Source organism: Procambarus clarkii, chromosome 70 (genome assembly GCF_040958095.1).
Source record: "Procambarus clarkii isolate CNS0578487 chromosome 70, FALCON_Pclarkii_2.0, whole genome shotgun sequence".
Classification (NCBI taxonomy): domain Eukaryota; kingdom Metazoa; phylum Arthropoda; class Malacostraca; order Decapoda; family Cambaridae; genus Procambarus; species Procambarus clarkii.
In genome coordinates, this window is record NC_091219.1 from 23648865 (window position 1) to 23663951 (window position 15087).

Below are 15087 nucleotides of genomic sequence, written 5' to 3' on the forward strand. Positions count from 1 at the left end.
TGTATTTTATACTGTTGTTGCCTTAACTATAACAGGTGTTCAGAAAGTTTTGAGCCTTATTTTTTCTTAACATGTAGTGGTAATGCTCCTGGCATGTTAGCATATGTCAGTATCTTAGAAGAGAAGACTCTGGCTTAAGTTTCTTAAGGAATGTTCAAAATTTAAGACAGTGTTGGTGCTTTGGAATTTGGAATGTGAAGTTCATTATAAACCATGCTGTGTATTACCATACAGAGCCTGCCTCTTGTATGTGGTGGTCAACTTAGAATCCACATCTTAACTGAGTACATAAAATATAACCCTGATAGCATGGTCACATACTATATAAGATATTTATTAGACAGTGACAGTGAATGAAAACATTGTTTTTGGCAAGACCCCCCACCCTATACTAGTATTTATGCACTGGTATAGCTAAGCCTTAGGAATTGTACCAGGACTCGACCCATGTTGACTTATTTGAGGCCAGGACCAGAATCTGGCTTTCTCTATGAGATGAGAAGTCTGAGAATCTATGATTTGCCTAAAGTGGTTTACCTCCTTCCTCATTTGTGTGGTGTATTTTAGGTCAGACAAGCCTCTGCTGGGACCCGTATGCAACTTAATTTTTCAGCATAGTGTATTAGGGTTCCCTGGAACTTCAGTTCTATGCAAGGCCACTGCTTCATTTATGCTTCATGTATATGCAGTACCAGAATTTCCTATCCTGGTGGCCATTCAGCTTTTCAGGTTACAATTCAGTGTGATTTTGAATGCCGTTGGTTGGTTGGTTGGTTTGTTCTGTTGCAACCTTCTCCTTCTTTTCTGGAGAAGAACGAGACGACTGCTTCCCCGAGGGGTCCTTGGGTCATTGATGCTTGGTTGGTCAAGCTGGGGGTGCATCATGTTTTGTGTCCGGTTGCGGGCCTCGGATTCAGTGGCCTGGGATGCCCTTTGCGTTGATCCTGTTAACCACATTCCCTGTTCCTGGGCTTGGGTCTCCCAAGTCGTCTGCAGAATTAAGTCAAGGCAGCCTACAATCTATCCTCGTGCTCATGACGTTAGGAAGTTTGCTGCTTTGGCTGCGATGTTTGACAATATGTCTTGGACTGATATTCGGGTGCAGGGATTTTGGAGGTCAAACAGGGTCCTAGCTGCCTGATATTTGGTTAATGTTCCTGCTCCTGGACGCTCATGTGTTGCTTTGGATCGTAGGTTGCCGCCAGTTGTTTCGATTTCGTGTTGAGGAGTGTGTGGCGGCCGCCTCCCAGGTAAGTCCCTCTTTTCCTTATCTTTGGTTAGGTAGCTCCAGGAAGCCAAAGGGGCTCCCCACAGAAAACCAGCATTAAATGTGATGAAACACAATTTTCTGGGTGAGCCCTAGAGGCTCCCTGGCACCCTCCCTCCAGTCGACATTTTTTTTTTTTTTTTTTTTGCATTGTTTTGATGCTTAGCTTTCGAACTGGAGTGCTAGGTAGCCGGCGTGCAGGGGGGGGGTCCAGGGCTCCCCGTTCCTCCCTTGGGGCTTCCCCCTTCCTCTCGGGGCGACTGCAAGGTTCACACCTTGCAGTCGCCCCATTTGCTTGTTTGCTTGAGATTCGAAGGAGTTCTGCCCCTCTGTTTGGTTTTTGGTTTCAATTTTCTTATCATGTGGGGTCTGTTTTGTTATGCCTACCTTTCTGGGGTGCCTAACCCCAGTCGATGGTAGATAAGGAAAACCCCCAACCATGGGGATCTTCCAGGGTCATTGCTCCCTGTGCCTCTCTGAGGGGACCAGGTTCTGGCTTGTGGTCCCCAGTAGGCTGTGGTCCTACCTCAGCGACTGGCTGGTTTGGGCTCCCAGCCAGTCCTCTTGTTAGCTAGCCAGGGATTTGGTTCTTTCCCAGCTCGCCAGGTTTGGATTCTTGGTGAATTGGAGGAAGTCCCATTTGGTTCCCTCCCAGATTTGGACCTGGCTGGGTCTTGTATGGGACTCTCGGACCGCTTCCTTGTCTCTTCCTCCGTTGTCTCTCCTGTGGCTGCGGTCCCGTATGTGCCTGTTTCTGGGGGCTCCCGGGTCACTCGGCAGTTGTTCGAGGGACTGTGCGGGAGCCTGAACTTCATGATGATGGTCTATCCGACGGGTCAGGTTTGGCTTCGTCGGCTCTTCTGGTTCCTTTGGGGACATCCTTCCGCCTTTCACGCAATCACTGGATTCGGACCCTTGGGACCTTGCGTCGGCTGCTGCATCGCCGGCTTCCTCTTTGGGTTTTTCGTGGATCAGTGCCTTGGCTCCTGCCTGAGCCTTCGCTTGTTGTGTTCACGGACGCGTCGTCTCTCAGCTGGGGCATTGTGACCAGTGCTCGCCAGGCCAGCCAGGGACGGTGGGGTCCGTCCTTCGGTCAGGCTCACAGTACGGTGCGGGAGTTCGCGGAGGTGTGGTTTGCGCTGCAGAGGGTTCGGGTCGCCCACGGATTGACGATCCGGCTTTATTCGGACTGCTCCCCAGTGGTTCATTGCCTGAACTGGGGGAGTTCGATGCGGTCCTTGGCTCTTTGGTGCTCGTCGCTTCGGGTGACTAATCTGCTGAGTTCTCAGGGTTTAGCTCTCCTGGCTGTTCACGTGCGGGAGTGTCTGTCCTGGCCGACGGGCTGTCTTGTTTCGTTCCCCCTTCCACGGAATGGATGGTCGACGCCGACTCCTTCCTTTGGCTTTGCCGGAGGTTCAGGGGCCCCAAGGTGGAGCTCTTCGCATCGGTGTGGTCGAGGTGCCTTCCCATATATGTGTTGCCCTTCCCCGACTGCGAGGCCGTCGGGGTTATCTTGAGGTTATCTTGAGATGATTTCGGGGCTTTTTAGTGTCCCCGCGGCCCGGTCCTCGACCAGGCATCCACCCCCAGGAAGCAGCCCGTGACAGCTGACTAACACCCAGGTACCTATTTTACTGCTAGGTAACAGGGGCATAGGATGAAAGAAACTCTGCCCATTGTTTCTCGTCGGCGCCTGGGATCGAACCCAGGACCACAGGATCACAAGCCCAGCATGCTGTCCGCTCGGCCGACCGCTCCCAGTCCCGACCGGGTTGATGTCTTTTGGCAGGACTGGTCGAGGTGGGGGTTCCTGTACCTCTTTCCCCCCGGTTCAGCTGTTGCTCCAGGTCCTGACTCGCTTGGATACTTACTAGGGGAAAGTTGTCCTCTTGGCCCCGTGGTGGCCGGCCCAGCGGTGGTTTCAGGCGCTGCTTGCTCGGTGTCCAAACCCGGAGGTTTTACCGTGGCTCCGCCTGTTTTAGCAGATCGGACCGGTGCGTCACGTGGCTGGTTCGATCTTCTCCTCGAGTCTTCACGTATGGTATTTTTGACTCGGGTTTATCATCTCTATGGTGATCAGGTGGCTTCCTTGTTAGTGTCTCACCTGCAGGCTTCTTTTAGGCGTCAGTATGAAGTTTCCTGGCAGTCCTTTTGTTTCTTTCTGCGTCTTTGTCATTATGTTTCGCTGTCTGTTAGGGTTGTGTTGTCCTTTCTCTCTCTTGGTTGTTCCAGGACCATCATTTTATGTCTAACATTGTCGCCTCATATCGTGCTGCGCTGGCGGAGCCGCTTGAGCTTGCTTTCAGTATTGACGTTATGTCTGCGCCATTTCGCAAGCTTTCTCGTGCATTGTTTCACCTCCGGCCTGCTCATGCTCTGCCTGAGCTGTCCTGGTCATTGGATAAGGTGCTCTCATTTCTTTCTTTTTCTTGGTTTGTTGTGGCCCCTTTGGTTCAGGATTGCTTCTTGAAGGCTCTTTTTCTGTTGGCATTGGCCTCTGGGGGTCGGGTCGGTGAGCTTCATGCTCTCCTCCGGTACAGGGGTGTCTGCTCTTTCGGTCGTGGCGATCGGTTTGTCCATCTGCAGCCGTCTCCTTCTTTTCTGGCAAAGAATAAGACTTTCCCTCCTGCTTTCCAGAGGGATCCTTGGGTTTTTGATGCTTGGTTGGTCAGGCCGGGGGTGTATCATGTTTTGTGTCCGTTGCGGCCCTTCGCCGTTATTTGTGCGCCACGGCTTCTTTGTCCGGGGATGCCCTTTGGGTTGATCCGGTTTCCCTTCTTCCCTGTTCGCGGGTGTGGGTCTCCCTGGTCGTCTGCAGGGTTGTTAAGGCTAGTCAGCCGGCGGTCTATCCCCTGGCTCATGATGTTCACAAGTTCGGTGCTCTTGCTGCCGTGTTTGGCAATATGTCCTGGGGCTGACATTCGGGCTCGAGGATTTTGTCGGTCGAACAGGGTCCTGGCTGCTCGGTATCTCGTAAACGTTCCTGGGCCTAGTCGGGCCTGTGTCGTTTTAGGTCGGTGGTTACAGCCAGTTGTCTCAACTTCAAGTTGAGTGAGCAGCGACTGCCTCCCAGGTAAGTCCCCATATTTTTCCTCTGTTGATAGTTAGCTCTGGGGTTAGCTGATGGGGCTCCTCCCATCAGGAGAGGAGCCAACATTGGCTGTAATGTTGGCTGTAATCAAACCAACATTGAATGTAATGAAACGCCATTTTCTGGGTGAGCCCCGAAGGTTCCCTGGCACCCTCCCTCCCTCCCTCCCTCCCTCCCTCCCTCCCTCTTGTTGGCATTTTTTTTTTCTGTGTTTTTTTATGTTTGACCTCAGAACTGATGGCTGTAGTGGCCAGACACGGAATGCTTCCAAATACATGGTCCCTGGTAGGCAAGAACTCCAATCGACTGATGCCACGGTCTAATACATACGTATCAGCCCGGTATGCTCTGGGGAGCCTCCGGGGCTCACCCAGAAAGTGACGTTGCATTACATTCAACGTTTTTTTTTTTAATTCATAAACCTTGTTTTAGCTGTAAGATTTGTAAGTCATTTATGTTTAATATTTTTCTTATTACAGGTTGTGATAGAGGGCCTAATGCAGGTACTGCGATCTATTCTTCTGGCAGCTTTTGTGTATTTGTGGCCCATGCAAGCTGTCTTTGTGTACGGTGTCAGTCATATTTTGGGCTCGTTATTTTATTGTGCGTCATATTATGGGCTGTTTTTTAAGATATTCTGCAGTAAAGAAAATGCCAAACAGCTACCAGTTCGAGAAATAAGGCAACTTTTTCCCAAATGGAAGCAAGGAAAACTGTTGGTAAGCTAATACATTTGCTTTTATATATTAACTATTGCATGCAATAAAGTTTATTGTTTATATCTTAATTGGCTTATAGATCATTGGTTGGTTTATCTGGGGTTGCTACCCTTGATAATTCCCTTCAGCTAACACCAGGCTTCTGGTGAGACAAGAATCATTTTCACTTGCCCCTCTATCATGGTTGATGAGCTTATGGAAATCATTGATTAACCCAATTCTGAGGTGAATCACCTGAGCCAAGCAAACACGGAAAACCACTCAATCCTCATTTTTAAAAGTTGTTTGTAAACTACGAATTGCCAAACAACTTTGTAAACATAATCCTCCATAATCTACCATCCCTAACCTGTGCTATGAAATCCTTTCACACTCACTCAGTATAGTGTGGAGGAAGAGCTTGGACACGGGGAAGATACCAGATGCATTTTAAAGTAGCAGACATAGCCCCTCTACACAAGGGAGGGAGCAAAGCATTGGCAAAGAATTATAGACCAGTTGCACTAACGTCACACATAATAAAAGTATTTGAGAGAGTGATTAGGAGTCAGGTCACCAAATTCATGGAGACCAATGACATTCACAACCCAGGCCTACATGAATTTTGAGCGAGAAGATCGTGCCTCTCACAGCTACTTGATCACTACGACAAAGTCACTGAGGCATTAGAAGAAAAACAGAATGCTGATGTGATATACGCGGACTTCTTGAAGGCTTTCGATAAATGTGACCATGGAGTGATAGCACACAAAATGAAGTCAATGGGAATAACCAGTAAAGTAGGATGCTGGATACTCAGTTTTCTGTCAAACAGGACTCAGCGAGTAACAGTCAACCATATAAAATGAGTCCAAGCGCAGTTAAAAGCTCTGTACCTCAGGGAACAGTATTTGCACCGCTGCTTTTCCTTATTCTCATATCAGATATAGACAAAAATACAAGTCACAGCTTCATATCATCCTTTACAGATGACACAAAAATCAGTATGAAAATTACCTCAGCTGAAGACATTGAAAAACTTCAAGCATGAAAATTCCTTCCCGGCGGGGTCATGCCAGGGCTCGAGGTTCCGTTCATCGGGGTTGGCTACAGGTGTCGGGTTCGTTGCCAGTGCTGCCTGCGGTCCTGACCGCCTGGTCGGTGCGATGTTCAGTCTGCGCGCATTTTGGGTTCTCATAAGGAGCAGTGGCCATTTCACGGTTCGCCCCATTGACGGGGTGGTGGGGGGAAGGCTTGCTCTGTTCGCTCACGCCTGGTCTTACGATTTATGGGCTTTTCGGGTCGTTTCTCTCGGCCTGTGATGGCGTTGGGTGGCTCCTCCTACTTTGGGGGGTTCGGGGCTGATGAGGCAGGCTTCCTCTCCTGCGCTCTGTCTGATCATCTTGAAGTGAGTGCTCTTGGGCATGGTTGAAATGTTGATGTCTCTCAGGTGGGTTTCCTGCCTGTTTCCAGTTCCGAAGAGGGACTGTGCAGACCTTCGGTTCATTCTGGACTTGTCCCGTCTGAACCCTTGCCCCTGGTTTCGGATGACCACTCTGTCCCAGGTTCGGCTTCTGATGGGGCCGGGCGCTTGGTGTCCCTGGACCTCAAGGACGCATATTGACACGTCCCTATTTATCTGGGGTTCCGGAACTGGCTCAGTTTTGTTGTAGTGCATCAGTGTTAACGCTTTTGTTGTCTCCCATTCAGGTTGAATCTGGCACCTCGCGTGTTCACATGCCTTACCCGGGTCGTGGTGGCCCGTCTGCACCTGTTAGGTGTTCGGGTGTTGGCTTACCTCGACGACTGGCTGGTTTTGGCTCCCAGTCGGTTTGCGTGTCTGCTCGCCAGGGATTTGGTGCTTTCCCAGCTCGTCGGGTTCAGGTTCCTGGTGAACTGGAGGAAGTCCCTTCTGGTTCCCTCCCAGGTTCGGTCCTGGCTGGGTCTTGGGTGGGACTCTCGGACCACTTCCTTGTCTCTTCCTCCGGCGTCTCTCCTTCGGCTGCGGTCCGGCAAGGGCTTATTTTTGGGAGGCTCCCGGGTCACCCAGCGGTTGCTCGAGGGTCTGTGCGGGAGCCTGAACTTTGCGATGTTGGTCTTCCTGCAGGGTTGGGTTTGGCTTCGTCGGCTGTTTTGGTTCCTTCGAGGACGTCCCTTCTGCCCCCTCTTGCGATCACTGGGTTCGACTCCTGGGAGCCTTTTGTTGGCTGCTGCATCGCCGACTTCTTGTTCAGGGTCTGTGCCTTGGCACTGCGCCTACCCGAGCCCTTGCTCGATGTGTTCACGGACGCGTCATCTCTAAGCTGGGGCTTTGTGACCAGTGCTCACCAGGCCGGCCAGGGGCGGTGAAGATCTGTCTTTCCGTGGGGCCCACAGCACGGTGCGGGAGTTCGCTGCGGTGTGGTTTGTGCTTTGGTGGGTTCGGGTAACCCGCAAATCAACAATACTGCTCCATTCAGACTGCTCTCCTGTGGTGCATTGCCTGAACCGAAGGGGTTCGATGCAGTCCTTGGCTGTTTGGGGCTGGTCGCTGCAAGTGACTCGTCTGGTGAGTTCTCGGAGTTTGGCTCTTCTGGCGGTTCATGTCCAGGGAATGTCCAATGTCCTGGTGGACGGCCTGTCCCGGTTCGTTCCCCTGTCCACGGAATGGACAGTTGTCGCCGACTCATTCAGTTGGCTCTGCCGGACGTTCGGGCGCCCGGAGGTGGACCTCTTCGCGTCTGCAGGGTCGAGGCGTCTTCCAGTGTATGTGGCGCCCTTCCCCGGTTGCGAGGCTGTTAGGGGTCGATGCCTTTTGGCAGGACTGGTCGAGGTAGGGGTTCCTGTACTACTTTTCCCCAGTTCAGCTGGTGCTCCAGGTCCTGGCTCGCTTGGAGACTTACCAGGGGCAAGTAATCCTCTTGGCCCTGTGGTGGCCAGCCCAGCCGTGGTTTCAGGCGGTGCTTGCCCGGTGCTCGAACCCGGAGATTTTTCCGCGGCTTCGTCTTTTTCAGGAGATCGGCCCAGTCTGGTACGAGACTGGTTCGCTCTTCTCCTCGAGTCTTCGCGTTTGGTGTTTTTTACTTAGGTTTATCACCATCTCTATGGTGCTCAGGTGGGCTCTCTGATGGTTTCCCACCTGCAGGCTTCTTCTCGGAGGCAGTATGAAGTTTCCTTGCGGTCCTTCAGTTTCTTTTTGATTCTTCGTCGTAACTCTTTGCTTTCAGCTCGGGTGGTGGTGTTCTTTCTCTCTCTTGGTTGTTCCAGGACTGCTACCTTATGCCTAATATATCGTATCGCCTTGTATCCTGTGGCGCTGGCGGAGCCGCTGCAGCTTGCTTTCGGTATCGATGTTACTTCTGCACTGTTTCACAAGCTGTCTTGTGTGTTATTTCACCTCCGGCCTGCTCATGCGCTGCCTGAGCTGTCCTGGTCTATAGACAGAGTGCTCTCCTATCTCTCTTCTTCTCGGTTTGTTGTGGCCCCTTCGAATCAGGATTTTTTGCTAAGGTTCTATTTCTGTTGGCATTGGCTTCTGGGGGTTAAGTGGCGGAGCTTCATGCTCATCTCCGGCGCAGAGGTTTTTGCTCTTTTGGTTGTGGTCATAGGTATGTTCGTCTGCAGCTGTCTCCCTCTTTTCTGGCAAAGAATGAGACTGTTGCTTTCTGGAGGGGTCCTTGGGTTGTTGATGCTTGGTTGGTCAGGCCTGGGCTTCATCATGTGTTGGGTCCGGTTGCAGCCCTCTGCTGTTATCTGCGCACCACGGCTTCTGTGTCCAGGGATGCGCTTTGGGTTGATCCGGTTTCCCTTCTTCCCTGTTCGCGGGTTCGGGTCTCTCAGGTCGTCCCCAGGGTTATTAAGTCTAGCCATCCTGCGGTCTATCCCCGTGCCTATGACGTTCGTAAGTTTGCAACTCTTGCTGCCGTCTTTGGCAATATGTTTTGGGCTGACATTCGGGCATGGGGTTTTTGGCGGTCGAACAGGGTCCTGGCTGCACGCTACCTCGTGAACGTTCCAGGGCGCAGTCGGGCTTGTGCCGCATTGAGACGGCGGTTGCAGCCCGTTGTCTCGACTTCGAGTTGAGGAGTGGAGCACCGACCGCCTCCCGGGTAGGTCCCCTTCTTTCTTGTTTTGTCTTTGGTGAGTTAGCTCCGGGGAGCCGTAGGGTAAAACCAGTGTTGATTGTAATGAAACGCCATTTTCTGGGGGTGAGTCCTGGAGGCTTCCCGGCAACCCTCCCTCCCTCCCTCCGGTCGGCAATTTTTTGCATTTCTGATATCCTGCCTCAGAACTGGGATGAGGATCGCCGGCGCGAGGGTCTGGGGCTCCCCCATCCTCCATCTGGGGAGGGGGAGCTGCGCAGATATGCGGCACGACTCGTGTGAAGTCGTGCTTGTTTGCTCGTTTTTCTTTTGGGGAGTTCTGTCCACTCGTTTGATGATTTTCGTTGTTAACCAGAATAGGGGATTGTTTTGTGGCGCTTACCTTTCTGGGTGCCTGTCCCAGTTGATGACAGATATATACAGCATGTAATGTTCCAAATCACATGTGCATTTCCATGATGGGCCATTGCTCCTCATGCCTCTATGAGGGGTCTGGCTCGTGGTCCCCGGTAGGCCTAGAACTCAACCCACATTGACTGATGCAAAATAGTTAGGGTATCCATATCGGCCATAGATAGCTCCGGAGAGCCTCTGGGACTCGCCCAGAAAATTGAGTTTCATTACATTCAACGCTGGATTTTTGGTTTTGGGTTGATCTCTGATCCTTAAACTTACCTCACCTCATAGAGAAAGCCAGATAGTGGTTCTTGTTTCCAGTAGATTCGAGTGGGTTTTGTAAGCCTGGTACAATTTCCTCAGTCTTGACAGCCCCAGTAACACTGGGAAACACTAAGTGATTCAACAGAAAAGGTGGTTTCATTACATTCAATGCTGTTTTCTTTTATTTAATTTTAGCCCCAAAATGGACCCTGTACAGTACTGGTTGCCAAACTTGGAGCCGTGGCTCCCTTGGGGTGGGGGGGGTTCTTTTTGCAATAAGTAGGGGTCCATAAGTTGAGGCAATATACAGGTTATGATACTCAAAGAAAGAAAAATATCATAATAACAACAATTACACACAGAAATCACAATAGTGTGATGTATGAAATGAACAAATCCACAAGGGCCGTGACGAGGATTCAAACCTGCGTCCGAGATCATTCCTGTCTGAGATCATAATAACAACAATAAAATTTATGTTGCTAAAAATTCTTTTAATACTGAGTGTAGGGGGCCATTAATAAGGATGCACTCTGAAAAAGGTGTAATGAATGTAAAGAGTTTGGGAACCACTGCTATTCAGTAATACATTTATATATTTTTTCTTTCTAGCCTGAAGTGAATAATGAGTTGGGATCCTTATCATGGAGCTTCTTTAAACAAGGCTGGTTAATGGAAGCTCTGACAGAAGGAGAATTATATCTCATGAATTTCTTTCCACTGATATCCTTAGCCCAGCAGGGAGTGTATCAGGTGAGAAGATTTGCATTACAGCTTTAATAAATAGTCAGAAACATTTGTTTTGTATAAGTAACTCAGAGAATACCTGGCTGCACCCAGGTGTGTCTCCTTTCCCCACTTACCCTCCCTTCTTCCGAATCTCCCCACTTTCTTCCCCTCAACCCCCTCCCTCTCCAACTTTTGCCCACTATCACCCCTCTTCTCTCCCCTGTCTCTTTCCTTCTTCACCTTCTCCCCCCCCTTCCTCTCCACTATTCTCCCTCCCCCCCTCTCCAACCTTTTCCCTCACCATTTCCCCTCTTCCCCAACTTCTTCCCTATCCACCCTCTCTCATCTCTCTTCAAACACCCCATCTTCTCCTTTCCTCTCGTAAAACATCCCCCATGTATTTCCCTTCTTTTTCCTTCTCTCCTTATCTCTGTCTATCTTCCTGTCTCTTTTTTTTTGCCCTGGTTGACCCATTCTCTCTCTCTAGACTTTTCTCTGTCTGTTTCTGTCCCTGTCTCTGACTGACTGACTGCCTTTCTCTTATAAAAATAATAATATAGTTCCTATTAGTATGGAGGTTGTCAGCTGGTGGGAGCAGCCTAGCAGTGTGAATTATTTAAAAAATAATAGTTTTCCATTGGTTTTGGGAAAGGGGTAGGGCTTTTTCAATTGTGGAGACTTTGTTTTAACACTTTCGCGCCCTGGGCATGCGCGCTGCCAACTTAGAGGTCACGCCCCCGGCATGCGGGCGATTGTGCAGGCGAGCGTGTGGCAACACCGAAATATGTATACTCTTTTAATTTTTTTCACCTTAATTCTCATGCTACATCGTTTGCTTAGGTATCATTGTATTCGCAATAGAATTCCCTACAGGTGTAGATGCATATAATGTCCAAAAGCCCGGCGTGACTCCCCCGCAGCAAAGCCTAAAGTCTGCAAAAGTTTCCCGTGAACACACAAAATCCATAAAATGTGTATGCTCGTTTCAGTTTTCTCACCTTAATTCTCATGCTACGTCATTTATTTTGGTATCATTGTGTTCGCAATTAAATTTCCTGCAGATGTATATGCATATAATGTCCAAAAGCCTGGCATGACTCCCAGCAGCAAAGCCTAAAGTTACCCATGAACAAGCACCAATTTCACACCAGCTTAATTTATATACTCGTTCAGTTTGATAACATCAATTTTCGTGTTATGTCTTTCATTTTGGTATCAAATTGTTCGCAATATAAAGGTGCATATTTTAAAACTATTCCCATACTAATAGAGCAATAACTGGAATTTTAACAAATATTTTAATTTAGGACGCTCATCATCACAAAATTATTTATATCTTTCCAGTGTTCTGACATAAATTTTCGTGTTACATCTTTCATTTTGGTATCAAATTGTTCGCAATCTAAAGGCGCGCATTTTAAAACTAGTGGCATAATAATAGCACAATAAATAGAATTTTAACAAATATTTTAAAAATTTTACCAAAAACGTATTTATAATCTTTTAAGTGTTCTGACATCAAGTTTCATTTTGATATCAAATTGTGCGCACTCTAAAGGCGCTCATTTTGAAACTATCCTAAAGTCAATCGGATAATAAATGAATTTTATAGAAATATTTTTTTATCGGACGCCAGCACAGTCCGATGCTCGGACTAAAAAAAAATCGGACGCCAGGGACGTTTGAAGAGTGTGATAGTGTTAACTTGCAAGTTTTTGCTCTTTATGGCCAGAGTATGATTAATAAAATATTTGTAGTAGTTCTTGCTATATCAGTGCACAATGTGTTAAGATATTATAATAAAAAATAGATCTCTCCTCAACCCCCCCCCCCCTCAGAAAAATAAAAAACATATAATAGTTTCCCATTGGCTTTGAGAAAGCCTGTGAAGCTATGGAAGGATTATCTATTTTATGTTGCTATGGGCAAAGTATATGAATATAAAATTTCAGTTCATTTTCCTGAGATCAGTGCATAATTTTCATATTGTTATAAGAAAAAAAAGTTAGTTTTGAACTGTTATTTTTTTTAATACAGTATTTAGTCAGGCAGTGCAAAAAGCAGTTAAGGGGATCAGTATGTGAACATGGCATGTTGTTCCCTATTGAATTCTGGTGACCCTGATCAGCCTATGTCCGTCCCATACCTCAGACCATTTGCCCTGCAAAGATGGATGAGGTTAGCCTAAGCAGCTGGCCTCCAACCTTGTACTGACAGACAAACAGACATTCTCTCTCTCATCAATATAAATTAGCTCTCTGTTCTATACTTGTACTTCCTTTGTCATTGTAAATGAGGTTCACCAGATATATTAATTGTAGTTCCTTGTGTCATTCTTTCATATCCTCAATCTGAATTGAATCAAAATAAACATATATTTTTACTTTGCTGTTGTGTTCACTGAGGTGACTCATTAGTTGTGGCCTAAACCTCTATTCTCTGTCATGCTCAGTAGGTTCATTCTCCTTACAACATCTGTGATAAAATCCTGTCTTGGTTCCTAAGAACCAAGGTGAAGTTCATCAACACCTCCAATTCAGCATCCCTAAACACAAAGTGGACTATCTCCGGGGCAGTCAACTGGATGCTCTGGAGACTACCTAGACTACTGAAGACAGGCAAAATGAACCTGTAAAGCCCACTGCCTGACATGCGTGAACTTCATCAGGAGGGTCAAATATGAGCCACACGAGCAGCGCAGACCTTACAAGACTCTGGGTCAGAGGTGTCTTTGACCCAACAAGTGGCATGGAGGAGGCATAATAATTGGTTGTCACCCATTGTAAGGATGAACAACTCTCAATATGCACAAGGTGAGAATGGGCTCAGAGGGAATATCCATTGGCCACACTGAACCCATAAGGAATTTCCAGGGCCTGAAGGGTAAACTAAACAGGACATTCAGGCACTGGGGATGCTATGCTGGACTTAAAAGTTAGCCAACACAGCCTGGGCTACATGGATGTGAATGCCGACCTTGGCACACTGTATGAACAAGCACACAAGCCAACAAGCTGGTGTGGCCCACTAGCCATTGCTCCTTCCTGACCCAGGTCAAGACAACTATACTCAGAACTTCATCAGGAGGGTCAGATATGAGCCACACGAGCAGCGCAGACCTTACAAGACTCTGGGTCAGAGGTGTCTTTGACCCAACAAGACAACTATACTCTTAACTCACCCAAGGCAAGGGCCACCCCAAGCAGGATGGACCACTAAGAGAGCAAACTCTCAAACACACCAGAAAAGAGAGAATTGTCAGTGCAAGGGTAGTGCTAGAGAGCTCTCAGGGTAGGTAGCCCTGAACACTTACAGCTCCAATCACTCTAAAAGGTCAAGCCTACACTACACCAAGAATATACCAACCAAGCTACACAGGACACAGTTCAAAAAGGCACTTAGCTGAAAGGCACTGGGGCCAGCCACTGTTTACAGACAATCCAGAAGCCTTACTGCAGACATGTTGTACACACTGCATCAGCAAAAGAACTGACTGTTCTATCTAGTGTGCAGTGTGAGCCCCAGCCCACCCTCCCCAAACAAGTGGGAGAGAGGTGGGGGTGAACAAGACGATGCTTGTTTTCAGAGATTCAATAATTTGTTAACATTGTTAGCGGAATTCATTCGGCAGGTTTGTGAGGCTTCGGTCTCTTTTGAACCCAGCAGTGGTCTTTATCAGTTTGCTGACTTTCGGGATGCCTTTCTCAGTGAGGTGGAGGAGTGTCACCTGCTCACTGCTCCTGAGAGGGGGGGGGGGCTGGTTCTGGTTTTGATCCCCGGTAGGCCAAACTGAACAACATGGCTGATGTGATCCAGTAGTTGGGAGCTATCTCTTTGACATACTTTCAGGGAGCCACAAGGGGCTACAATTTTCTATCTGTTGAAGATTCTAGGTGTTAATGACCTGATGGCTCGGTCTCTGACCAGGTTGCTGGTCGATCCACCACCAGGCTGTTTGATGTGACTGCTCGCAACCTTATGTATGAATCACAGCCTGGTTTATTAGCTGTCCTTTGAAGGTGCTTGTCGAGTTCTGTTTTGAACACTGCAAGAAGTCGGCCAGTTATGTCATGTATGTTTGGGAAAAGTGTGTTGAAAATGTCTTCGGTCTTTGATGTTAAGTTCTCTCTTAACATTCCTATTGCACCTCTGCTCTTCATTGGGGCTATTTTGCACATCCTGCCATGTCTCCTGGTCTCGTGTGTTCTTATTTCTGAGTGCAGATTTAGAACTAGCCCTTCTAATATTTTCCAAGTGTAGGTTATTACACAGACGCCACACAGAAAAACATTTTGGATTTGTCTTTGCATGTCCTGTTGTACAAACTTCATAATTTCTTTTTGCTTTCCTTATTTTTAACATTTCTAACTTGTTTGACAAATTATTGTTCTAGATTGACTTCCCCATTATTAATCCTTTTATACAAAGCTTTCTATTTATATATAAGGTTCTTTAGACCCATAGTTATCCATTTGGGATCATTATTATTTGATCTAATCAATTTATATAATATACTATGTCCCTGGGCTTTGCTAAGAATATTTATAAATATTTTAAGCT

The 15087-nt window shown here is 47.9% G+C and overlaps 1 protein-coding gene across 3 annotated transcripts in view; it reads left to right on the top strand.

Moving 5' to 3' along the window:
• Positions 1-15087, top strand: part of LOC123775325 (man(5)GlcNAc(2)-PP-dolichol translocation protein RFT1) — a 65524-nt gene that overhangs the window by 9992 nt on the left and 40445 nt on the right. For all 3 annotated transcript variants that reach the window (XM_069311678.1, XM_069311680.1, XM_069311679.1), the window contains exons 5-6: positions 4838-5077; positions 10411-10551. In XM_069311678.1, the coding sequence (XP_069167779.1) occupies positions 4838-5077; positions 10411-10551 (381 nt within the window). The remainder of the gene's footprint in view (positions 1-4837; positions 5078-10410; positions 10552-15087) is intronic.